Below are 24,149 nucleotides of genomic sequence, written 5' to 3'. Positions count from 1 at the left end.
TTTTATAAATTAATATTGAGTTTATTAGAAATTAGGCTTCATGGATTGTTTCAGTTTGCTTTCTGCGAGGTTATCCTAATCTCAAGATTTGAGTCACGTGTTTTGTGGGTTAACCTAAATAGACTCGAGTCATTTTATTATGTCATTTTTTTAGATTATTTTTTTTCTTAATTTCATCCTTCAACAATTAGTTGATGTAAAATTGAAATTTATAATTTATTTCAATTTGTTTTTCATGAGATTAACTCAGTCTCATGACTTGGGTAATGAGTTTGGTAAGTTAACCCGGGTTGACTCGAGTTGTTTTATTGATTTACTTTTTATGAGATTTTCTCGGTCCATAACTCAGGTTGTTGGTTTATCATATTAACCCAGGTTGACCCGGATCGTTTTTTATGTTCTTTTTTTAATTATTTATTTTTTAATTTTATTATTTAACATTAAGTTGATTAAGAATTATGCTTTATAATTTATTATTGAAAATCGAAGTGGTGCTTTTATTAAATTTTTTAAAGTTTAATTTAGCCCTAATTGACCCCTCTTTTAAGATATTTTAGACTTTTAATTGGTATCGAAGCGACTCTTAGTTTAAAGCTTAATCACTTAGAAGAAAAGATCATAACACAAGAAGGTCAATGTTTAACTAAGACTCTCTTATTTGAAGTAAAAACCATGTCTAATGAAAATTTACGATACAAGCCTTTCTTAGATGTTGAATTATGAGATATTGTTGAGAGTAAATACACTATACATGTTAAGATAAATTTAAATAGAGAGGTTATTACAATACTTATATGCGAATGAGATGACAATACTTATATGCGAATGAGATGATAAACAAAAAATAAGACATAGTTATAATACTAAGACTATTAATGCATTCTTTTATGCTCTTAAACATGGAATTTTCTAGAGTTACGAATTATAAAATGACATTTGAATTTTGAAAACTTTTGGAAGTCACACATGAAAGAATAAGTCAGGTTAAGGAGATTACAAATTCTTTAAAATGAAACCTTTTAAAAGTTTTCATGTCATGCATAATAAGTTTATAACTTTTGTTAGTGAATTTGTTAACCTTTGAAAAAAGATTATTGGAGAAGAAATGATTGGTAAAATCGACCATTTGCATAATAACTCACTTTTATCTTAATTACAATCTCCCTCCAGCATCCAAAATACTTAAAACAAAGCAAATTGATCATTTAATCATGATTAACTTTTCAAATTTCTCAAGTGTCTCTAAACTAATAATTTTGCCAATCATTATAAAACTCATAATTTTATTTGGTTTCACTCCACATATATATACACATTAAAGTTTTCAATTTCTATACCTTCACCTACCCATATTATCTCAAACATTTAAAGTGCCTTTAATTAACCATCTTTTACTTAAAAAGCGTAACTTTCCCAAAACATATCAACTTAATTATAATTTACCTATAACACCAATTTAAAACCATTATAATAACATTTAAGCATCTTTATATCATTAAAAGATCAACACTATCACCATTTTACCCAATTTAGCAAAAAATCTACAATTCCAACATTCTAATACATCTAACACAAAATATTTAAACTCTCATAAATCTTCATTAAATGTTCAATACAAAACACAAGATTTCTAAACACACTTAGAACATCACAAGCAATTTCATTTAATTAAGGCCCCGTTTGTTTGCTGGAAAGTAATTTTCTTTTGGAAAGTGAATTATTTTTCGATGTTTGGTAGTGTAATAGAAAATAAGTTGGAAAATATTTTCCAGTGTTTGGTTATGTCATGGAAAATGAGTTGGAAAATAACTTATTAATGTTTTATTTTTTTCAAGTTTATTAAAATAATGAGGAACAAATCTTACAAATTAAAAAGTTGAATGAGAATGAAATTGAAAAAAAAATATAATTTCATAAATTATATCAAATAAAATAAATAATAATTAAAATAATAGAGATCAAATCTAACAAATTAAAAAATTGAAAGATGAAGAAATTAAAATAATAATAATAATTACTATTTCATAAATTATTTCAAATAAAATAAGTAACAATCAAAAGAATGAGGACCAAATTTGATAGATAAAAATTTTCATTTAAAAAATGATAAAGGGAAAGCAAATAACAATTATAAAAATGAGGACCAAAGTTAATATAAAAATAAAATTATAAAAAATAAAATTGAAAAAAAATTATTCAAAACAATATATATATAACAATCAAAAGTTTGAGGACCAAATTTGATATAATCAGTAAATAATATGACATTTCTAAATTTTTCACAACTTCTAAAAAGTGTTTTTCGTCCAAAATAAAAGGAAAATACTTTTCTAGAAACCAAGCCAATTTTTTTTTGACTGGAAAGTATTTTCTGTTGACCAACTTTTCTAATGATAACAAACACATGAAAGTTTGGAAAGTGGTTTCCAGAAAACCACACCCCCTAAATTTCCAAATTTTTCCATACTAACTTTTGATCATTTCAAACGAACTCATAATTAGTCATGATTTTTGTAATTTATTTTTCAAATATATTAATTCCTATACCAAACACTCCATACAATTCATCTCAATAATTTCCCATACAACTTGAATAAGTTTCTTAATATTCATACGTTTAATTAATACATTCTAAACAATCTCTACCCTAATAACAATATCTTAAGCTTTCATATTAATTTATAAACATTCAATGTCAAAAATTAACAAGCTTTCATCTTCCTCTTTAATTTTTACACAATACAAACCAACATGAAAATCATACATCCTACCAAAATACCACACACACCCCAAATCAAATCTTAACCATTATTTATACCCTTTAAACAACAACAAATCCTAACTTCCATACATGCCATTTATTTTTTTAACCAAAATTTCCCAAAACACACATAATATGAAATCCCCATATACAAATAGAAATATTTCTCAAATACAATTTATTATAACAACACAATCAAATAAACATAAGTATCCCTAAGTTAAAATCATTTTACTCCATTCCCCAAAATTATATACATGGTCGATTTTAGGTATTAGGTTATCCCATGACTTTTCTTTCAATTCCTCCATAATTTCATTCTATCTTATAGTAATTCCATTTCAAGTTACATAATTAATAATAATTTTTCTTTTTTCCTAATTAGTTTCAAGAACCCTGAATTGAAAGAATTTGAAACGTTTTCATTCTTCCACCATTAAACCCATTAAACAAGAAAATAAGTAGGGAAGAACACCTTACCAATAAATTTCAAGCTCAATTTAATAAGCTCTTCATCATATCTCCAAGGATTTTGCTCATCCTCTTCCCAAAACCCAAACTTTCTCTATACTTTGAACACTTTTCCTCTCTAACTTCTCTCCTAATAACCCATTTTTCTTTGGTTTTTCTTACTTGGATAAGCCTTCCTAGTAAAAAATCATCCTCACACATTCTTTAACCTATGATTTGAAAGAATAAGCACCCATCTTCAAGATAAAATGAACAAAAATATCAAGCTCTTCATTCTTTAAAGGGTTGTCGGCCAGAAAAGTAGAGAAGAAAAAGATTTGGCCAAAATTTGACAATGTCATTAATGAGTCCATGTGTTATTTTTTATATTTTTTGTCCAACTATCAGCACTCTTGCAAGGTCTTTCCAAACTCTGATTGACATGAAACTTTAAACCCATATTGAATAATATGTTAGTTTTCTCAGAGTTTACATCACTTTCGGTCGAAATAACGCAATTGTACGTTGGGTATAATGACGATCAATGTTTTTAGCGCATAAAATCATACATTATTTTATATAGAGTTTCACTCTATCATCATCATCCAACTATTTTCACCCCAATTTATAAAATTTTCATTTAAATAATTATTTTACCTGATTAGAAAATTTAAACAATTTATCATTAGGTTGATATTTCATGTACTGATCTATTACTTTATCTTATCCAAATCTTAAGTTAATTTATTGAGAATTTTCATTCCAAATTACAACATTTTCCCTTATAATTTATCATTTTCAATAAAGAATGACCCTATTTAATACTGATTTATCAATTTTTAGGCCCGGGGTTTATATTATCTCAGTATCATAACCTATGTCATGAGTTGACGGGTTAACCCGGCTGACTCAAATTTTTTTTTGTCTATTTTTTTAATTGATATTTTCTTTTTAGTTTTATTATTCAGCATTTTCAATATTTGGTTAATTATGAATTAGGTTTTAATTTGTTTCAATTTGTTTTATATGAAATTATCTTAGTCTCATGACCCGGGTCACAAGGTTTTTGAGTTAACTCAAGTAGAATTAGGTAATTTTATTATGTCATTTTTGTTGATTAATTTCTTTTCAATTTCATCATTCAACAATGAATTTATTAGGAAGTAAGCTTAATAATTTATTTCAAATTACTTTATATGGGTTTATTATGGTCTCATGACCTGGGTTACAGATTTGGGATTTAACTTAGGTTGATCCGGATCGATCTAATATTTTATTATCTCAATATTTTTTTTAAATGTTATCTTGATTTTTTTTAGTCAACTATATTTTTATTAGACATCTAAGTTATTTATAAATTTATAAATTCAATCGACTCATATTAAATTAATTCTCATATTATTTAAAATACTTTTCAATTAAAAATAAATTATAAGTGTTTGTATAAAAGTATGGTTGAAGTTGCTATTGAATGTTAAATTACCAAAAAAAACACTAATTTATATATTAATTTGCACTGAAATTTAATATATTATTTGACTGTGAAAACAGAGGAGAAGATGATAAGAAGTTAACAAATATTGGTACATTCCAAATAGTCGGAAATTGTAATCAGAATCCAATTTCACCAATGTCGTCTACGTCTACCAATAAATACAGGTGGCAAGTCGTTTAATACGAATAAGCTCCAAGAGACAAGTCGTTGTGGGCTTCACTGACCTTTGCAGCTGACATCTCTCTCCAGTCTCCCCTCTTCCATTTCACTCTCTTCCGATTCTCTGAATCATAAACTTCAGACTCTTTATCACGCAGAGCTGAGAATTGAAGGCACAAATCCAAACCTTTCTTCACTATAAAAGGTAAAAAGCTCCAGACTTTCAACTCAAAAGCAGGGCTTTGTTTTTTTCTTTTAGCTCTGAAAAGGTATAAAGACCATTACTTTGCAATCCAATTCCTCAAAGAAATGGTATTCAATTACAATTTCGGAATCATGTTCTCATCACTGACATTTATTATTTTGAAGGAACTTCATATTTTTATGAGTAGCAATGGTTTTCTTGTGCTGGGCTAAGCCATCACTTCAAGAACAGAAGGATTGTCTAAACAAGTATAAAGAAACTGACCCTTTAATATTGAATTTCTTTCTTCCACAGTTTTGTCATTTCTTATGTATAGTTGATGCTTAATTGCTTATTAACAGGTCAGATGGATTTAATTATGACTCGAAGTACAGGGGAGCTACTTCCAAACATGCGTCTTCTCTCAATGAGCTTTCAAAAGATGGTTTCTTGATTAACCATGCTCGTGTTTTAGTTGGTTCTGGTGTTGAGACTTATGAAAAGGGCAAGCTGGCTCTTGAAAATTGGAGGTCTGTGATTTTTTTTTAAGTGAGAAATGTTAATGGTGGGGTATGAATATTTTTTTGTTTAATTTGATTGCAGGCATTTTGGGTTTGACTGGGGATTTGTTGATTCGAAGACTCCGATTCGAAGTGGAGTGAAGTTTTGTGTATGCGTAAAGGAGTTTTTGCCTTGGGTTATGATGCCTCTTCAGATTGTTTATGTAAATGAAAGCAGGAGTTCCAAGAAGGATATGGCTTCGTTTTGCTTCGGTGGCGGTACCCTTCAAGGTCACTTGCTGGTTAGTGATTCTTTGCTGACGTTGAAATTTGATGACTCGAACCTTGATAGTCACCATGTCAATATATAGGAATCAAGAATTTGGCATACATCATTTCATTCAGTTGACACGTCATGCTTGCAATGAGGTGCTTGATTTTTCTTTCTTCTTTTTTCCTGGTCTTTAGGTAGTTGAGCTATCATGATCTACTGATGTTATCAAAATGGATACAATCAATAAATCAACTAATTAATAACTTGATGTAGCATAGCAACCGCGAACGATCATGGTTGCTTGACTATGGGTTGGCTTGACATCCTACTGCAGAATGTTGCTACAGCTTGTTTGCTTTGTCTGTTGAGTGTTGAGCTTTCCTTTTATTTATTTTTTGTTTTTTTCTGCTGACTCTTCTTTTTAATGGATGAAGTAATATTAGAAAAGCATTTGCATGTTTTGTTTCATACTGTCTAGTCATTTCCACATTCAAGTTTTAGCCTGCTAAGCCTCTTTGGCATACATAAACACAGGCCATTACTAACATTTTACTGGGGAACAGGCTGGGGAAGAGCGTTTTTCAATTGAAATGGATGAGAAGAACCAAGTGTGGTACGAGGTCCTTTCCTTCTCAAAGCCTGCCCACTTTCTGTCATTTATCGGGTACCCCTATGTTCAACTTAGGCAAAAGTTTTTTGCTCATCAGTCTAGCAATGCTGTTGTAAAACATGTGTCTGGTTCATAATCCTATTCATTTTTAAACTTTCTGTCATTTATCGGGTACCCATATGTTCAACTTAGGCAAAAGTTTTTTGCTCATCAGTCTAGCAATGCTGTTGTAAAACATGTGTCTGGTTCATGATCCTATTCATTTTTAAACTTGAATTCCAGCACTGAGTAATTGTCTTCAGCTCATAACTGTTCTATTCTAGTGAACAAACTGCTTAAGTATTGGTTTGACATTGCTGTGGAAGGTCCTTTTCCTTCCACACAATGAAGGGAAGATCATATAATCCAATTTTTACTTAAAAAGCGGGAAAAATATAAAAAGAAAAGATATAGAATTTACAAAGACAACTTTTAAACTGTCGTTAACCAAACTCCTGCTACGCTTTAGATTAGGTCACCTAATATGCATAAAGAAGGGATCACTAATCTACCATTTGTCTGGTGCGTAAATCTAAAACCAATCTGCTGAAAGAAGAAAAATCAATCCCCATGATGCTGATTCAACCATCCCATAACTGCTGTTGAATTTGTTAAATCATATCAACGTGGATGTCAAGCCTATATCTGCTCTGTTAGTTCCCAAAAAGGCTTCTTTAACTGCTCCCCTGTAAAGATCAAGTTAAAAAAATTACTCTAAAGAGACAGATAAAGGATTGCTGTATCTGAAAAGAAAAAAATTTCATGGTCATTCATCAAAAAGAAAAAAAGAAGAAAACAAAACTATTTATAAGTATGGAATTTGGTCTGCTGAATATCTAGGCAAGATTCATACGACTGCATGAGCATAAAACATGGATAGTTTTGTGTCTGGATGCTTCTGTAGCAATCATTACAGGTGTGTATCCTACTAATTCTGATAATTGCCATTAACTTAATCTAGTAGCATTCTGGAATGAAGCTTTTTTTTCTCAATGATTGTGAAATCTTAACTATTGATCTAAGGAGTTCAAGTCATTTGAGTTCAGTGCAATGTCCCGTGAACGTGCAGAAGAGTAACCAAAGCTGCAGAAAATGTCTACCCTTGTGCATTTTCCCCCCGTAAGATATTAACTCCACCATTAACAGATCAAGCCTCAAACAAAACATGTATATAGTACTTATGCATATGATAATAACGTTAATAATAGTATAATTACTCTCAAATTGTATTTTTTTAAGAATAATTGTAATCGAATTGTTGATTTTCAAACGACAGAGTTTTCCCTTTTCCTTTCCTTTTCTTTTTGCGTAGAATTCCATCTTAGCTCTATTGTACCAGGATTTAATTTTGGTGTTGTTCTTGGCAGAAACAACCAAGGGCATGCGGTAAACCACAATCGGAGTAATTCTAATGCCTAAGTCAATATAATGCCATAGTTGGATAATTCTACCTTAGTATAATTGGATTCAGATGGCAACAATTCGAGTAGGAATTAATCTTTTTGACTAAATTGGATTATCATGAAATTACTGTGTATCAGGTGGATTCTAGCAGATGTTGAAACTAGAGCAGGATATACAGAACTCTGTCACCATGTTCTTGAAAAAAAAAACAAAAAAACAATGAAACAAAGTTATAATCCTGTATGTTCTTACTCCCATCAAGTGCTTTCATTCCCCTAGCAAGCTGATAAAGTTTCCAAGCTAAGACAAGTTGTACAATCCAAAAAGGTTTACAGTTGTAATTAACAGCGTTTCCTTTATAAAGCATGTTCAAGAGGGAAGACGGGCAAGCAGGTTTCTGATCCAGTTAATATATCGAAATGCTTATCTTTTTCCAAGCAACAAAAATGCTCTGCCGCAGCTGCGAGAAATCTTCATTTGCTGGGAGAAGAACCGATCTTATTTTCTCTTACCATATAGTCTAACCAAAACACTTGATCTCACAAAATTGAAACGGTTAATCAGTCTCTCAAACCATCATCTATGAGCATGGGTGGAGGGACCGGATTTGACCAATAACTAAAAGTATAAGGTCTTATATGATCAAAATTAAACTAGAGGGGTAAATATGAATAGTTTCTGGGGCTTGAAGAACCATGAATCCATTTTACTAAAAGAAAAAAGCACACCAAACCTCGTCGCAAAGCAACCAGCTTTTTAACCTTCTCCAGACAGAAAAGGCAAAGAACAAAAGTGAGAAATAAATATAAAGCTCAAGGAAAGAAAAAGAAAGGATAAAACAAGAGAAAAAAAGATTAAAATAGCTACAAATAGAAGAAGAAAACAATAACACATGATGACAAGCAAATAAGTTATTCAGAACACGAATCAGTTGAGAGGAGTAGCAAGAGGGGAAAAAAATAAATATAAAAAGCTAAAAGTAAACTCCTAACACCCAAACTCTCTATAAGCGCTTCCCCTGAAAAGAAAAAAGAGAGAATTTCATTATTAAAAAAAAAAACTAAAAATAATTTTTTTTAAAAAAATGAAATTAGCATGCAGAAAAAACAACAGGAGAAAGTAGAGATTTAAAAAATGAAATGAAAAACCTCCAACCCTGTGAGTGACGGAGAGAAGTAATTAAAAATTTAAAACAACTGGAACCACAATGATCGCCACGTGCCAAAGGACCAATAATTTTCAAGTCTTCTCCCTACTCAACTCAATGAAAAATAATAAATAAAAGGTTCCTACACCATTGTCGCAACCGCCACTGCCATCGCCACCGCCACCATCAACGTCCTTCTAGTTCTGTTGGCAAGAAAAACATACTACACTTTTATAAATTTATATTTGATTCGATTGAAATGAAGTAATTATTTAAGTTAAATTTAAGATTTATAATGAATTTAAGATTTGTTAAATTAATGATAAATTAGTTAAGAATACAATTAATTATAATTTATTTGATATAGTTGAATATGAAAACAAATTAAATAAATTATGAATTAATCATTTCAATTAATTTAGGGTTTATAGTAAAAATAATGATTATTCGGCTGACATAATGTTTATGTATCATAATAAGATACATTAGTTAATAATACAATTAATTATGATTTATTTGATATAGTTGAATATGAAAATAAATTAAATAAATTATGAATCAATCATTTCAATTAATTTAGGGTTTATAGTAAAAATAATGATTATTCAGTTGACATAATGCTTATGTATCATAATGAGATACATTAGTTAATAATACAATTAATTATGATTTATTTGATATAGTTGAATATGAAAATAAATTAAATAAATTATGAATCAATCATTTCAATTAATTTAGGGTTTATAGTAAAAATAATGATTACGATTGGTTAGGCTGACATAATGTTTATGTATTATAATGAGATGCACAAATGAATGAAATATTTACAGAGATGCATCGTGTGACTACTGACGAGGAGTATATGATTTGGTACATGAGTATAACACGACATGTCATTGCTTCAAATCTCGAGCAGGTTTCTCCACTTAGATATATGCAGTGCAAGTAACATACCCAATGGATTCAACATCATGTAAGTAATAAAGTCTTTTCATGATTAATATATGTTAAATCTTGAGTTTTATGTATTTATCTCTTAATTTAACATTAATATTTTATTAATATTATGTTGACTTCTTGTTACGGGATGGTTGAGAGGCCGCATCTTATCTTCATATTACTGACGAAGAAAGCGAAGTTCACATCGTAGCATCCCGGTGGTTAAATGTTTGCCGCATTAGACTTGAAACTTTTGGAGAGAGGCCAACTTTAGATGATGCCATGGTAGAGCACGATGCCACTTAGGCAGGAGTAGGAGATGGATTTAGTTGTGCTATTGATGAGCTCGGATCATCCAATAGATGACGTAGATATAAATAAACAGATGAGTTGTGTTTATATATTTTGGGATTATTGAATATTGTATTATTGTATTATTTTTATTCATTTTGCATGTAATATGTTTTTTTTTTCAATTCCTGGGACTATTTGTGATTATGAAATATGAGAATGTGTTGAGTTTAGTTAGAATTTGTTGATAGAAGTTATTGTGGTTTTTTGCAAGTTTTTTTAAGTGAGACAATTTTTTTTGTATAGTTTCAGTACAGAAAAAATTCTGTCTAAATTTTGATAAAATTGTAATTTTTTTTACTCTCTAAAATCATAAAGTAAATAAAATTTTATATTAACAAAAACTATGATTTTATAAACCAGACAACAGCCAAAACAATCGAATTGTTTTGTCTGGCCGATGTAAAAGTTTTTATTCTCTAAAATCATAAAGTAAATAAAATTTCATATTAATAAGAACTATGATTTTATGAATTAGACAATAGTCAAAATAGTCGAATTGTTTTGGTTACTGTCCAACTATTTTATTAAATATCTAACTATTTTTCAAAATGAATTTTTTTTAAATTTTGTGATTGAGAATTATGACATATGAGATGTTATGGTTCTAAAATGCAAAATTTAATCAAATATTATCATTAAGAAACACGAAATCAATTGTCAAAATTTTTAACCGTCACATTATTAAAATGTCATGTTTTACGACCTTAACTGCTTAACATCCTCAAACCGTGATATTTCGTTAAAACCTTTTAATCCAAATACTATTTCACGATTTATTTATTTTTTAGGTGTTAGTTGGCCGATTTATCCAAATGAAAGCAACATAAAGCATCTCTACTTCCATCAATACTAGCGTTACAAAATCTGCAAGTCTTCTTTGATTACCTCCAGCCCTGTAAGTGACGGAGAGAACTTAAGACACCATGTCCCAATGGGCACATCTTCCAAAAGAACTGTTAGACATGATCAGCAAATGCTTAGATTCTCGAGTTGACTTAGTTTGCTTTCGTGCTGTCTGCACTTCATGGAGATACTCTGCCTCTTCACCTTCATTTGATCAAGAAATCCCTCGTTTAATTCTCAAGCTTCCTTCACCAATCCATGCAGATGCGATTCTCATGCAAACCGCCGTTTGTCGCATGGAACTTATAAGTAAATATCCCAACTCCTTCTCTTCTTTTTCGAAATCTTGGTTGGTTAAAGTAGGAGAGTCAAAATATGGTAAACAGCAGCTTTTGAATCCACTTACAAATTATAAAATCAAGTACTCACCAATATCAGTGAATTTTCTTGATTTTAAGTTTGTACAGTTGAATAAAGCTTTCTTACTTCAACAGTCAAGACGGTTTCTTGTTTTCGGAATAATTAAGGTTGTTCCATTTCCTATCTCTGCAAGTTGTAGTAATATGGATGGATTTGGAATTTTGGCAATTTATCATGAAGGGAAATTAGGTTATTGGAAATATGGAGATAAGGAATGGACTTTGTTAGATTACAAGAATTTTCAATATGATGATATTATTGTGTACAGGGAGCAGTTTTATGTTATTGATAGACGGGGCACGGTTTATTGGATTGATTCATCATTGAAAGTGATTCAATACTCCCCTCCACTTTATGGTTGTGGAGGGCAGAAGAATTTGGTGGAGTCACGTGGAGATCTTTATGTTGTTGATAGGTATCTTGATGGAGAAAGGAGAACATGGAAAGATTATGAGAATGTTATGGACTACAGTGACAATCCTTTTCGTGTTAGGAAACTCAGGAAGCAAAGCAGACCCAGGGCTGTTGATCTGAGAGTTTATAAGCTGGACGAGGAGTTGGCTACCTGGGTTGATGTGAAATCTTTAGATGATCAAATCTTTGTCCTGGGTACGGACTGTTCTTTCTCGATTTCGTGTAGAGAGTTTAATGGAGGTAAAGGGAATTGCATTTATTTCGTAGATGGTGATGATCACGCGGGTAGAGGATTAAGTGCCAGTAGCATTCATGTGTTTCAATTAGAGGATCGTAGCATTGGGAAACTTGATGTGATGCCGGAGTTCTCTGACATTTTCTGGCCGCCCAACATGTTTGATTCCTCAATACAGAACAATCCTGGTCTAGATCTCTGATGTAAGTGTTAGAAGTCGCAAAATCTTTTATCTGATTGACTTAATTGGATGAATGCTTTTACTATTTTTTTGAAACCCTCTATTCAGAAAGATATATAGTATCTCTAATCTTTCTGTTTAGATCATTGCTGCTAGTTGTAATGCTCTAATAAAGGATATCTAAGCGAAGTCATTCATGTTTGTTCCTGAAAAGCAAGAGATAGGAGAGTGATCGGCTTCAAGTCTTGTCTCTGGCACTTTAAGAACAGAAGAATGTTATAATGCTGTTTTGAAATTAACATTATCTTTACAATCACATCACAGAACATTATTGTCCTTAATCTTACCGAATCCATCAAAGCTAACCATATATTCTAAAAGGATCTGAGATTTTAGCGAAGATGATAATCGTAGTGTTGGGGCTGATTTGAGCTAAAGTTGAATAAACGCACAAATATCTCCTGCTTCACATGTTATGATAGAGGAATAGGCATGTGTATGATTAGCATACTTGATAATACCATGGATATTACACCACTGATGCTTATGTCTCCTTCTGTTTTCTTCCTAATAGTTGGTTCACAATGGAATTTTAATAGTTTTATGCAGCTATGAAGATCGGAGGTTCCCTCTCGCAGCCTCTCCCTCTGGGAAAATGTGTTGTTATAAAGAGTGAATTTGTGTGGAGCTTGTCTTGACAGGGCTTTGTGTGCATGGAGAGAAAACTTGCTTGGTCATTGTAGATGAACCTCTAATAATGTATCTATCATGCACTTGCTATTCTTATGCTTGCAAGATATGGTTGCCCTCCTGTAAATTTCAATCTCTTCAACAGGCAGTCAGATATTTGAGATGTAATAAAAACTGAGGATGTCTAAGAGTATCTGTGGCTTGAGGGATTATCCATTTAACTGATACTTCATGAGTAGTAGAGGTCCAATTCAGGTTCCCTGGGAGGCAAGGACAAAACTTGAAACATGTTTCTGAAATAGCCCTCAGGCAATCCATAGAAAAGCATTATTAAGCAGCCTTTTCATCTTCTTTTCGTGTTAAAGACAAGAACAGAACCCAGGAATTATCATGTTGCATTATGTGTCTTACATTGAGTTTTAAACTGGAAAGAAATTGATCTGGGTTCAAGACACAGAGGCCTTGCTTTAAACGATCTGGAAGAGTTCCCCTGCTTTTCCTATGTTACTGTGGGTTTTCTTCATAAAGAAATTGTGGTCCTTTTAACAGAGTTAGAGCTTATTTATAGAAAATATCAGTTTAGTTTGTTTTTGTGGATAATCAATTAAATGAAAGACATCATTTTTATTATTGAATCTAATTCCTTTTCTTTTAGTTTTCTTCCATTTTAATGAATAAAAAGAAGATAAAGTTTCTTCAAGAGATCTTCAATTTTTTTTTTTCACGTTTGAATGTAAGATAATCTTCTACCAGTTGTATTATGTATTTATTACGACATATAAAATATCCATATTATATATATTTTTATTTTTTTTATATATTGAATCTTAAAATAAATCTACTAATTTATTAGGATTTTCAATATCTATTTGTTTGTCTAAAAATCTAGCATCCCTACTTTCAATTAGTTTACTAAACCACTAGTTTTATTGAATTTTTGTATTAACTAATGTTTTTTAATAGAATATTTAGTTTATGAACAAGACTTCAATATTTTTTTAAATTGGGAGGTATTCTTTTTGTGTAGCCGCGCGGAAAAAAATCTCTTTAATTTTATTTAATCGTTAATATGTTTTTTTATTGTTTTATTAAATAAAATATTAATTTTAAAAAATAAAGTTATTAAACATAATCGAGTCTATAACCTATGTTTTGAGATCAAATATCATCATTCATATCTATATTTCAACTTTTCAATTTAGTTTTTGGTTAAATATTATTTATTTTTTACTTGGTCTTTACATAAAACGATAACATTTTGTTTTTCTAATATGTGTAATCTTACATAATATTTTTTTATTTGATTTTATTCAATTGTTTTCTTATGTATGTCTTTTTCTATTATTATTTTATTAAATAAAAATTTGATTCTAATAAACAAAATCATTAAGCACAATTATGTACATTATCTGTATTGCAAGATTAAATATCTTAATTTATATTTATCTCTTAGTTTTGTTAATGATTTTGTTTTTGTATTTATAGACATAAATAGTTCTCAATGTATTTAATTAAATATATACATAATCTTTTTTTTATTATTAAGATTTTTTTTGTCAAAAAATACATTGAAAAAGCCTATATATTCATATCTTTACTAAAAATATTTATCTTCTTCGAAATGAATTGCGGGTTGAATAGCTAGGGTTTACGTAGTTTGCATGATTTTATAGATTCTATGATTGTGTCTCTTAATTATTCTTCTACTCCTATGATAATAATATAAAAAATTACCACCTTTGTTGGGCTTTTAGTCATTGTTCATTTTAATGAGCGTGGTCCATTAAATATTAAAACTCATAAAGATATGGAATATTTTATGACATTTAATGATTATTCTTGGTATGGATATATTTTTTTTATCGTATTTTTCGATGGTTTTGGTATTCTAGCAAGGGAAGAGTATCCAAGCGTTTCCGGATTGCTTCCAACAGTTCCTTTGGAAGATTGCTCCACTCCAGTCATCCCCTCCTGCTCATAGAAACCCAGCATGCGGGAACTACTTACTATCTGTAGTTGACTATTTATAGAGCTCTGGATTTGGAATGTGAAGAGGAGCATGCGGAGCCAGAACACTGGATTATCGATGCAAGTGATGAGAGAAGTAATATTATGTTAGAAGCGTGAGAGAAATCATCAGGGAGTTAAAAATGGATCTCAAAATTCACAATCCATAATTAAATTCTAGGATACAAGTTTACATAGGTTAAAGAGGTACTAGTTCACCATGTAGAATAACAAGTCCCGAGAATTGTAGCTCAATTGGTCAGATTCTAAGCCAATGCCACAGACTTCAGAGCCACTAAAAACTTACATGATTATTAATTTTAGGGCTTCGAGGATTAGTCGAGATGCGTATAAGTTGATCCGAATACCCACGATAAAAAAAAATAAAAAAAAGAAAAGAGAGGATACATGCAAGAGGGGAGAGAGAACGAGAACTTGCACTCCTTTTGAATGGGATCTTGGCTTCAATCTGCATATCTGATATCATAAAATTATCATTGTCAGCCACTAATTAGGAAGAAAATAAAAAAAAAGAATTGTTTGCTACGAAATAAAATACAAGCAGAATTAAGCATGCACATGCCTGCTCCTGTCTTAGAGAAGTCCCTATTTCACGCTTTGCTTCAGGAGAAATCTATGCTTATAATCTAACACTGCATGTACTACTCTCAGATCCTTCTACCATAAATAGTTTTTCTTGGATTAATTTGGTAAACATAGTTAAGGACAATAATCTTCTGCGATTTGATTGAAACAAAATGTCAAGACATAAAATATCAGACAAGTCAGGGATCATGACAACATTCATCTGTTCAAGGTTGAGGGGACAATACTTGAAGCTGATTACTCTCCTCTCACTTGCTATGCATGAAGAGTATCTCTGCTTAAACGTCTCCATCAGTAGAGCATTACAACTAAACATATATAATCAAAGACAGCATGTGTAGACCAAATATGCCAAGCTAAATCAAGATTTCAAAATTAGAACAACAGGCAACAATACTGAAGCATCCATCCAATTAACGTTAATCAGATAGAAAGTCTACAACTTACTTACATGAACAACCAGACCAAGACAGGTTTATGTTGAGGAACCAGTGTTGGCTGGCCAGAATATCTCAGAGAAATCGGGAATCAAGGCAAGGTTATCAATGCTATGATCCTCAAATCGAAACACATGAATGGCACCACCACTCATTCCTTGACCGCCATAAAGACTATCATAGAAGTAAATGCAATTCCCTTTACCTCCACTAAGATCCCTACATGAAACCGAGAAAGAACAATCAATACCCAAAATAAAGATTCTATCATCTAAAGATTTTATGTCAACCCAAGTACCCCATTCCTCATCCAGCTTATAAACTCTAAAATCGACAGCCATAGGTCTGGCTTTACTCATCAATCTCGAAAAACAAAGAGGATTGCCATTGGTATCCATAACATCCTCATAATCTTTCCATGTCCTCCTTTCTCCATCTAGATACCTGTCGACAACGTAAAGATCTCCACATGATTCCACCAAATTCTTTTGCCCACCGCAGCCATAAAGCGGAGGTGAGTATTGGATCACCTTCAATGATGAGTCAATCCAAGAAACTGTCCCCCATCGGTCCACAACATAAAACTGCCCCTTATACACAATAATATCGTCATATTCAAAGTTCCTATCATCTAACAAAGTCCATTCCTTATCTCCATATCTCCAATAACCCAGTTTTCCTTCATGATAGATGGCCAAAATTCCAAGCTCACAATTATCAATACAACCCCCGGAAAGAGGAAACACAACGACCTTATTTATTCCAAAAACAGATATCCCACCTGGCCACTTAAGTAAACAAGCTTTACTTAATTGCACAAACTTAAGATCAAGCAAGTTCAATGATATAAACGAGTCGTTAGTTTCTTGATTTGAAAGTGGATGAAAAAGCTGTAGTTTACCATGTTTAGACTCTCCAACTTTAACTAACGAAGATTTTGATAAAGAGCAGGAGGAGTTTGAATAGTTACATAGAAACTCCATGCGACATATGGTAGTTTGCATGAGAATTGCACCTGCAAAGATGGGATCGGGAGCACGAATGGGTGGAGGAAGCTTGAGAAAAAAAGGAGGAATTTCTTGATCAAATGAAGGTGGAGAGACAGAGCATCTCCATGAAGAACAGACAGCACGAAAGCGAAGTACTTCCACACGAAGATCTAAGCGTTTGCTGATCATTTCTAACAGTTCTTTTGGAAGATCTGCCCATTGGGACATGGTGTTTTGATCAGATCTCTGTCCCTCACAAGTTTGGTAATAGAAGAAGACTAACGGATTTTTTATGCCAGTACACTGATGGGAATGGACGCTACCTTATGTTTTTGTTTTTTTGTTTTAATTTTATGTACGACTCGGTTTGTAAAGTCAAACTAAGAGAATGGTTGGTCTTAAATTGGATATAGAATTTTCCTGGATTTAGAGCAGTGGATTTGGAGAGAGAGAGAGATTGGATTATTGGGCCCATCTTTGTTTTACACCAGACTAGGGCTTACCAAACTATTATCTTCACAGTTTTGATGGCTTATCCTATGTGTTTTAAAACTATTTTTAAAGAAATTTAAAATTTTATTTATTTATTTTATTTCAAATTAATATTATTTTTAATATTTTTTAAAATATTTTTTAATATAATTTTATTAAAAAATAATTACAACCATACTCTCAAACATATTATTAATTTCTTTCTTGGTCTGCAAAAGAAATGGAAAGCACATGATCAAAGAATCCAAGGAATGATAACAAGAATACATGCACACTGCACTTGAATGTACAATCAATAAAAAAGAATTCCTTTAATTTCTCAAAAAGACATGAAAATGAGGAGACAGACAGATAGTTTCCCTTCTGTTTAATTCTTTTTGGTCCCCAGGCCAAATTAAGAGACTTGAACTGGAAATCTAAATACAAGACCATCTTCCCTTTCAGATTGGACCTCTATGCTCCTCATCCTATGCCTGTTTTCCGCTCTTGCTATGGGACGCAGAAGAATATAGCAAGGGGATCGAAGGAGAAGGGAAACAACCACCTGACTAAGGTTTTCAAAAAATCAGTGTGCCATTGAAACATCCAAATTTCTCTCTTGTTTTTATCTGGGTTTTGAACGTGACTGTTAAAGGATCCTTCCCCAGAGTAATTAATCACCTTAAATTAGATTGGTTGCGGAGGATGGGATCATGCAACTGTACAAAGATGAGACCTGGGTCTTCATCTCTTCCCCTGCTTCGAAGGGAAAACTAGGCTTGATTGGCTTCAATGTCCACTGGCTGAGTATTGCAGATAAACAATATTGATCAACGTCAACAAGTTTACATCACCAAGCATTACCGAAACCAAGGTTTCAATATTAAAACCAGAAGGGGTGATGCTAAAACACGCATCTTATTTGCGTAAATCAGATAACTAACAAAATCATAGCATAATCATGCATACACGAAGCATCCAGGCCCGGATTGATTTACACAGAGGACACATTGCTTGGAGGCCAGAATATCTCAGAGAACTCGGGAATCACTGCAAGTTTGTGAATGCTACGATCTTCTAATTGAAACACATGAATGCTCCCACCACTTAGTCCACTACCCACGTAATCATCACCATCCATGTAGTAAATGCAATTCCCTTTAACTCCATTGAACTCTTTACACGAAACTGAGAAGGAACAATCCATCCCCAAAACGAAGACCTTGTCATCTAAAGATTTGACTTCAATCCATTTACCCCAATCTTCATCCATTTTATAAACTCTAAAATCGATCGCCTTAGGAGCATGTGTCGGGGTGAATCCCACATTAGGTAGAATTTCATCATCGCTATCCATCAGACCATCAATACCTACCCATCTTCTTCTTTCTCCATCAAGATACCTATCAACAACATAAAGATCTCCACAACACTCCACCAAATCCTTCTGCCCGCCAGAGCAATACAGCGAAGGGTAATATTGAGTCACATTCAACACCGGACTAATCCAAGAAACCGTCCCACATCTATCAACAACATAAACCCGCTCGTTGCACACAGTAATATCATCATACTGAACATTCTCATCACCACCCAATGTAATCCAACTCTCAGCCCCATATTTCCAATAAGCCAGCTCTACTTCATGAAAAATAGCCAAAATCCCAAACTCATTTTCATCACTAGAATTTGCAGAGACACGAAACAGAACAACTTTATTTATTCCATCAACAGAAAACCCATGAGGCGATTTAAGTAAAAAAGCTTTACTTAACTCCACAAACTTGAATTCAAGTAAGTTCAAAGCTATAGGAGAATACTTGATTTCTTGATTTGTAAGCGGGTTGAAAAGCTTCAACTTACCGTAGTTTGACTCTCCAACTTTAACCAACCATGATTTTGATGATGAAGAAGAGTCTGGATCTTTATGTACATGGTCCATGCGGCAGATCGTGGTCTGAAAGAAAAGCGGGGCATAAGAAATTGGGCCAGGAAGGTTGAGGATGAGAGGAGGGATTTCTTGATCCGATGAAGGTAAGGAGACAGAGGATCTCCATGAAGTACAGACAGCACGAAAGCGAAGTGTGTCCACACGAGAATCTAAGCGTTTGCCGATCATTTCTAACAGTTCTTTCGCAAGGTCTGCCCATTGAATGCTAGTCATTTCTGAGAAGAGTGGTTTGACTTTGATGGAGATAATGATGATTAAAGGCTGCTTCTTCTTATGCATATGGTATTACGAAGAAAGCAGTGTTTGAAAAAAGTTTAGAATATAGTACCTAAATCAAACAACTAAAAATTAAACAAGTCATCAAACTTCCAAATCCTTAAATAAGTCTTCCAGATTTCTTGAATTTAAATACAAAACGCACACAAATAAGTGAAATAACTCAAGTTTCAAGAAAGATTTTGAGCTTAGCTGAAGGCATGAAACAAAGCTTGACCATACAATTTCAAGCTAACCGTCCAACATTACGTTGTCATCAACATAGGCTAAAAAGGAAAAGTGAACTAAATTAGCAACCACAAAACTCTTTGGCTGTAAATTATGTTTTTAAAAAATTTTATTTATTTTTACTAAAATTTAATATATTTTATATTGTTTTGATGTGTTGATATCAAAAATAATTTTTTAAAAATAAAAAAAATCATTAACATGTATTTCAACATGAAAAATTATTTAAAAAATAACCATTATTATACTTTCAAACATAACTGTTGTTTGATGTCATGGATTCTGCACTTCCACCGGAGTTGAATTCATACCAGAGATGAGGCCTATTCAATTTAAAAAGCACTTCTACAATATAAAGCATTTTCTACCGGAGTTGAATCCATATTCGAAATGAGTCCATCCATAATATAAATTCTCTGTTTTTTTTTTCTTAAAACAAAATATATCTTCCTCTAGCTATGTTATTTATTACATAGAAACTATAAGAAATTAAAATCAAGATAAAAAAATTCTAACAATTTAAATTAAGTCCAAAAACAACATCTCTTTAATCAAAACCTCTTTCCTCTATTAATGCAATTCTTCTTTTTATTTGATAGAATATTTTTTTCATCATAAGTTATATTTTTAAAATAAAAGCTTATCGTAATCTTAAAAGCAAGTTTATTTAAATAAAATAATGAATTAATAATTTCAATATCAATATAATAAGAATATAAAAATAATAATGTTGATAAAAAAAATATAGAAAAGTTAACAATAAAAATTTCAAAAACTCTACATATTTATAAAATTATGCATATTAGCCTCATATATAACTATTCAAAAAGCAATTGTTAATAATACAATGAAATACAATAATATCATTTAACACTTATAACATAATTAGGTAATTATTTAAATGTCATTTAAATATATTTATTACGAAAATTCAATTAAAAAACATGAAAAAAAAAACAATGGGATAAAACAAATGAAGGGCTAGGAGTGCATTGGCTAGACATGCACATTAGGGTGTAGTAACTTAGGTTTCTATTTTTTTTTTTTTTAATTGAGCGGTCAGTTTCATTGTTTTTTATATATAAATTTGATGGAGAACGCATCGGATAGACAACATGTTGTTTATTTGTCATTTTTTTGACATCAAAAGTATTTTCAGTGATTGAAAAATCAAGATTTAAGTTTTTGAATTCTAAAAACTTAGATTTCAACATTACTCATCTAAAATACATGACAAAAAGTCTTATAAACCTCTATATCCTTATTTCTAACAATAAAATGCATTATAATCAGCCTAAAACTCAAATTAAATAGAATAAAAAAATCAAAACAATCCTGCCATCAAATTGATATTTGATGAAAAAACCCATTTGAAGCCCATAACATTTTTATTGGGCTGTTTAGGTACCAGATCCCATCTGTGAGTCTTATGAAAGGCCTGAATTTCTTCATCCAGCAATCCAACCGTGATGTTTGGCTGCATACCTGAAGCCTTTGGGCTCGCGCATGGGGAGAAAAGAGGGGAACAGGCTGGAGGGAGGAACTGTGCTCACATAGGATCGGAGGGCAGGCTTGAAGATTCCTGATTTTGCCTGAGTCTGAATTGGACGAGGTCAATTAGAGGAGGACGGCCCGAGGCTGTAGAGGAGGCTACGTTGGTGACAGGATCTGGGCCAGTGGGCATAAGAGTTGAGGCATGCAAAGGCTCATGCACCGAAGGGAGAGCAGGCTCGGCATCAGGGGCATGCGAAATAGGAAGAGGCACAAAACAAGACACGACTGTGGTATGGGATCGGACTGAGTTGGTGATTCGGCCACTGAGATTTTAGCAGGGTCAAGAAATGAGTTAGGCAAGGGCCCAGAGCAAGGAGTTCCCTTAAAAGAGTAATTAAGTTCATAAAAAAATAGCATTCCTTGAAATAAAGACGTGTGATTAGTGGAACGATCAAGATAACGAAAGCCATTACGAGACATACTACAGCCAAGAAAAACACATGGACAACTGCGAGGGGCTAATTTGTGAGGAGCATAATCGTGCAAGTATGAAAATACAAGGCCACCAAAGGATGAAAATTGGAATAAATGGAAGTCTTACCTTACAGAAGCTCAAAAGGAGACAAGCCATCAAGCGTAGGCGTGGGCAACTGATTAATGGTGAAAGCAGTCATGCTAAAAGCATCAACCCAAAATTTCAGAGGGACAAATGAGTGAAAGAGCATCACTAAACCAGTTTCAGTTATATTACTATGTTTGCGCTCGGCATGGCCGTTGTTTTGGTCAAACATCGAATGAAGCTCGAGGAAAATTATTAGATAAAGCAAAAATTAAAGATTGAAACCATCTAGGTGATGGCCCAGTGGTAAGAGTTTGGGACTAAGAGGTTTGCTCCATCTGTGGTCTCAGGTTCGAGCCTTGTGGTTGCTCATATGATGGTTACTGGAGGCTTATATGATCGTTAACTTCAGGGCCCGTGGGATTAGTCGAGGTGCGCGCAAGCTGGCCCGGACACCTACGTTAAACTAAAAAAAATAAAATTAAAGATTGATGTCCACGCTTAAGTGCATAAAAACCATTCTCAAGCTGTCCGGTTGCCACCACCCTTCTTGTGACTTGATTCTGTATAATAAAGCAGTCATTGGTAAAGGTGATAGAAAAAGGAAAATCAGAGGTAAGTTTACCAATGGAAATCAGATTTCTGGTTAAGCCAGGCACAACTAAGACATCCTTTAAAGTAAGGGAAGAGGTGGGAGAGATGGTACCAGTAAGAGAAATGGGAAGAAAGGCACCATTACCGACAATAACACGACCTTTACCAGTACTGTACGTATCAGACTTGTCCAACTGAGCAGAATCATTAGTCATGTGCACAGTGGCTCTGGTGTCCGTATACCAATCAGAAAGGAGCAGAAAAAGTGGAGAAAGCTGAGCACATAAATACCAGTACTGTATTTTGTCAAGATCATCCATGCGAAGAGGATGAATGAAGGTGGTCCTTAGAGTGGACCAGACTGCATGCGAAGAGGTTAGGCCAACAACAACAGACATGGCTTCTTCCATCAACTAAGCAAGGGGGAGGCTCAGTACAAGTTGATCGGTCTGCTGCCTTTCAGTAAATGTTTGATTTGTAGTGGCAGAGGCACCAGAACCGATAGTTGCAGGATGAGGTTTGATGGAGCCATCAACATATCCAAGAAGATGTTGACACTGCAGGAATGGCAGCACTTGACTACGCCAGAGGAGAAAGTTGGAAGAAGATAACTGGTTGGTCAGGAGGTGGATTATGGTATTGAAAGACAGGGTGATGCGAACCCTGGATCGCATCACAGGGTAGGGGACAAAGATTCAGAGGTCATTTGAATCGACGAAGGTGAATCCTTAGAGGTGCTGGCTCTGATACCATGATAAGGTTTGAAAAACCACCGTAAGGTTTTATGGCCGTGCGCGTCTCATTTTTAAAATTTACAGAGCAATATTACACAAGAGAATTTACATACAAAGTCAACATATCCATCTATAGCTATTGTCTATAATCAAGGGATTGCCTGGAATCATGGGATTGAGTTTTGATAGAAGGTTCGAGGAGGATCTCGTGGATCCTTCTATATTCGTAATAGTTTTTGTTGCAACAGGTTACACTCATCTATTTTTCTAAGCCATCACTAACAATTAGATTCATGCTTTAGATACACTTTTTGTCTGCCATTTCCTCTGCATAACATATAAACCTCCCATTTCAAAGAATGTTTATGCTTCAATTTTTATGTTGTGTCAGGACAAATATACCTCCCATTACAAATATCTCCATTTCAAAGCATTTCTTTTACATATTTTCTTTCTCGCTCTCCTAGACATAACTTGCACCATTTCTATAATGGATGATGGCTGATTTCAGACCATCACATAAAAATGTCCCTGTTTGTAGCAGTTGAAGCACTAAATGATAGACTTGTCAAATCCTTCTCTACCTCTTTCTTTTTCTCTAAATCCACCACGACCTCATCCTCTTCCTCTTGATTGATCTTCATAAGTAACCTTCAACGCATGTTCTTCCACAGCATGACTATTCATATATTGTTCATGCACTA

The 24,149-nt window shown here is 32.8% G+C and overlaps 4 protein-coding genes across 7 annotated transcripts; 2 read left to right on the top strand and 2 right to left on the bottom strand.

Moving 5' to 3' along the window:
* The first annotated feature begins 4,892 nt into the window (after positions 1 to 4,892).
* Positions 4,893 to 6,734, top strand: LOC18099112 (UPF0548 protein At2g17695). 2 transcript variants are annotated; one of them, XM_052452843.1, is made up of 5 exons: positions 4,893 to 5,070; positions 5,235 to 5,318; positions 5,412 to 5,579; positions 5,653 to 5,851; positions 6,358 to 6,734. In XM_052452843.1, the coding sequence occupies exons 2-5, from the start codon at positions 5,260 to 5,262 to the stop codon at positions 6,547 to 6,549; spliced, it is 618 nt and encodes a 205-aa protein (XP_052308803.1). In that variant the 5' UTR covers positions 4,893 to 5,070; positions 5,235 to 5,259; the 3' UTR covers positions 6,550 to 6,734. The 2 variants fall into 2 exon arrangements, with proteins under 2 accessions (XP_052308803.1, XP_006383018.1); XM_006382956.2 differs by having other exon boundaries at positions 4,897 to 5,070; positions 6,387 to 6,734.
* Positions 6,735 to 11,111: 4,377 nt separating this feature from the next.
* Positions 11,112 to 13,292, top strand: LOC18099111 (putative F-box protein At1g65770). 2 transcript variants are annotated; one of them, XM_024600468.2, is made up of 2 exons: positions 11,112 to 12,431; positions 13,019 to 13,292. In XM_024600468.2, exon 1 carries the CDS (start codon positions 11,240 to 11,242, stop codon positions 12,428 to 12,430), a length of 1,191 nt encoding a protein of 396 aa, XP_024456236.1. In that variant the 5' UTR covers positions 11,112 to 11,239; the 3' UTR covers position 12,431; positions 13,019 to 13,292. The 2 variants fall into 2 exon arrangements, with proteins under 2 accessions (XP_024456236.1, XP_024456235.1); XM_024600467.2 differs by having other exon boundaries at positions 11,113 to 12,431; positions 12,984 to 13,292.
* A 1,951-nt stretch (positions 13,293 to 15,243) lies between these two features.
* LOC18099110 (putative F-box protein At1g65770) lies at positions 15,244 to 17,493 on the bottom strand. Of its 2 annotated transcripts, none has more exons than XM_024600428.2 (2): positions 16,160 to 17,493; positions 15,244 to 15,583 (listed from the first exon to the last, which is right to left on the bottom strand). In XM_024600428.2, exon 1 carries the CDS (start codon positions 17,364 to 17,366, stop codon positions 16,188 to 16,190), a length of 1,179 nt encoding a protein of 392 aa, XP_024456196.1. In that variant the 5' UTR covers positions 17,367 to 17,493; the 3' UTR covers positions 15,244 to 15,583; positions 16,160 to 16,187. The 2 variants fall into 2 exon arrangements, with proteins under 2 accessions (XP_024456196.1, XP_024456195.1); XM_024600427.2 differs by having other exon boundaries at positions 16,164 to 17,491.
* Positions 17,494 to 17,917: 424 nt separating this feature from the next.
* On the bottom strand, positions 17,918 to 20,103 carry LOC18099109 (putative F-box protein At1g65770). The gene has a single exon (XM_006382953.3). The coding sequence runs from the start codon at positions 19,837 to 19,839 to the stop codon at positions 18,604 to 18,606; it is 1,236 nt and encodes a 411-aa protein (XP_006383015.2). The 5' UTR covers positions 19,840 to 20,103; the 3' UTR covers positions 17,918 to 18,603.
* Positions 20,104 to 24,149: the final 4,046 nt, after the last annotated feature.

Source organism: Populus trichocarpa, chromosome 5, assembly GCF_000002775.5.
Source record: "Populus trichocarpa isolate Nisqually-1 chromosome 5, P.trichocarpa_v4.1, whole genome shotgun sequence".
In the NCBI taxonomy this organism is placed as follows: Eukaryota; Viridiplantae; Streptophyta; class Magnoliopsida; order Malpighiales; family Salicaceae; genus Populus; species Populus trichocarpa.
The sequence above is the reverse complement of the archived record's forward strand: the minus strand, read 5'-3'. Positions and strand labels throughout refer to the sequence as shown.

Excerpts from the sequence above, each read along its gene's own strand:
- LOC18099112 (XM_052452843.1), top strand. The coding sequence starts at position 5,260 with ATGGTTTTCTTGTGCTGGGCTAAGCCATCACTTCAAGAACAGAAGGAT. Across the intron at positions 5,580-5,652 it reads CTGGCTCTTGAAAATTGGAG|GCATTTTGGGTTTGACTGGG; the intron begins GTCTGTGATTTT and ends ATTTGATTGCAG. Across the intron at positions 5,852-6,357 it reads CCCTTCAAGGTCACTTGCTG|GCCATTACTAACATTTTACT; the intron begins GTTAGTGATTCT and ends ACATAAACACAG.
- LOC18099111 (XM_024600468.2), top strand. The coding sequence starts at position 11,240 with ATGTCCCAATGGGCACATCTTCCAAAAGAACTGTTAGACATGATCAGC.
- LOC18099109 (XM_006382953.3), bottom strand. The coding sequence starts at position 19,839 with ATGCATAAGAAGAAGCAGCCTTTAATCATCATTATCTCCATCAAAGTC.
- LOC18099110 (XM_024600428.2), bottom strand. The coding sequence starts at position 17,366 with ATGTCCCAATGGGCAGATCTTCCAAAAGAACTGTTAGAAATGATCAGC.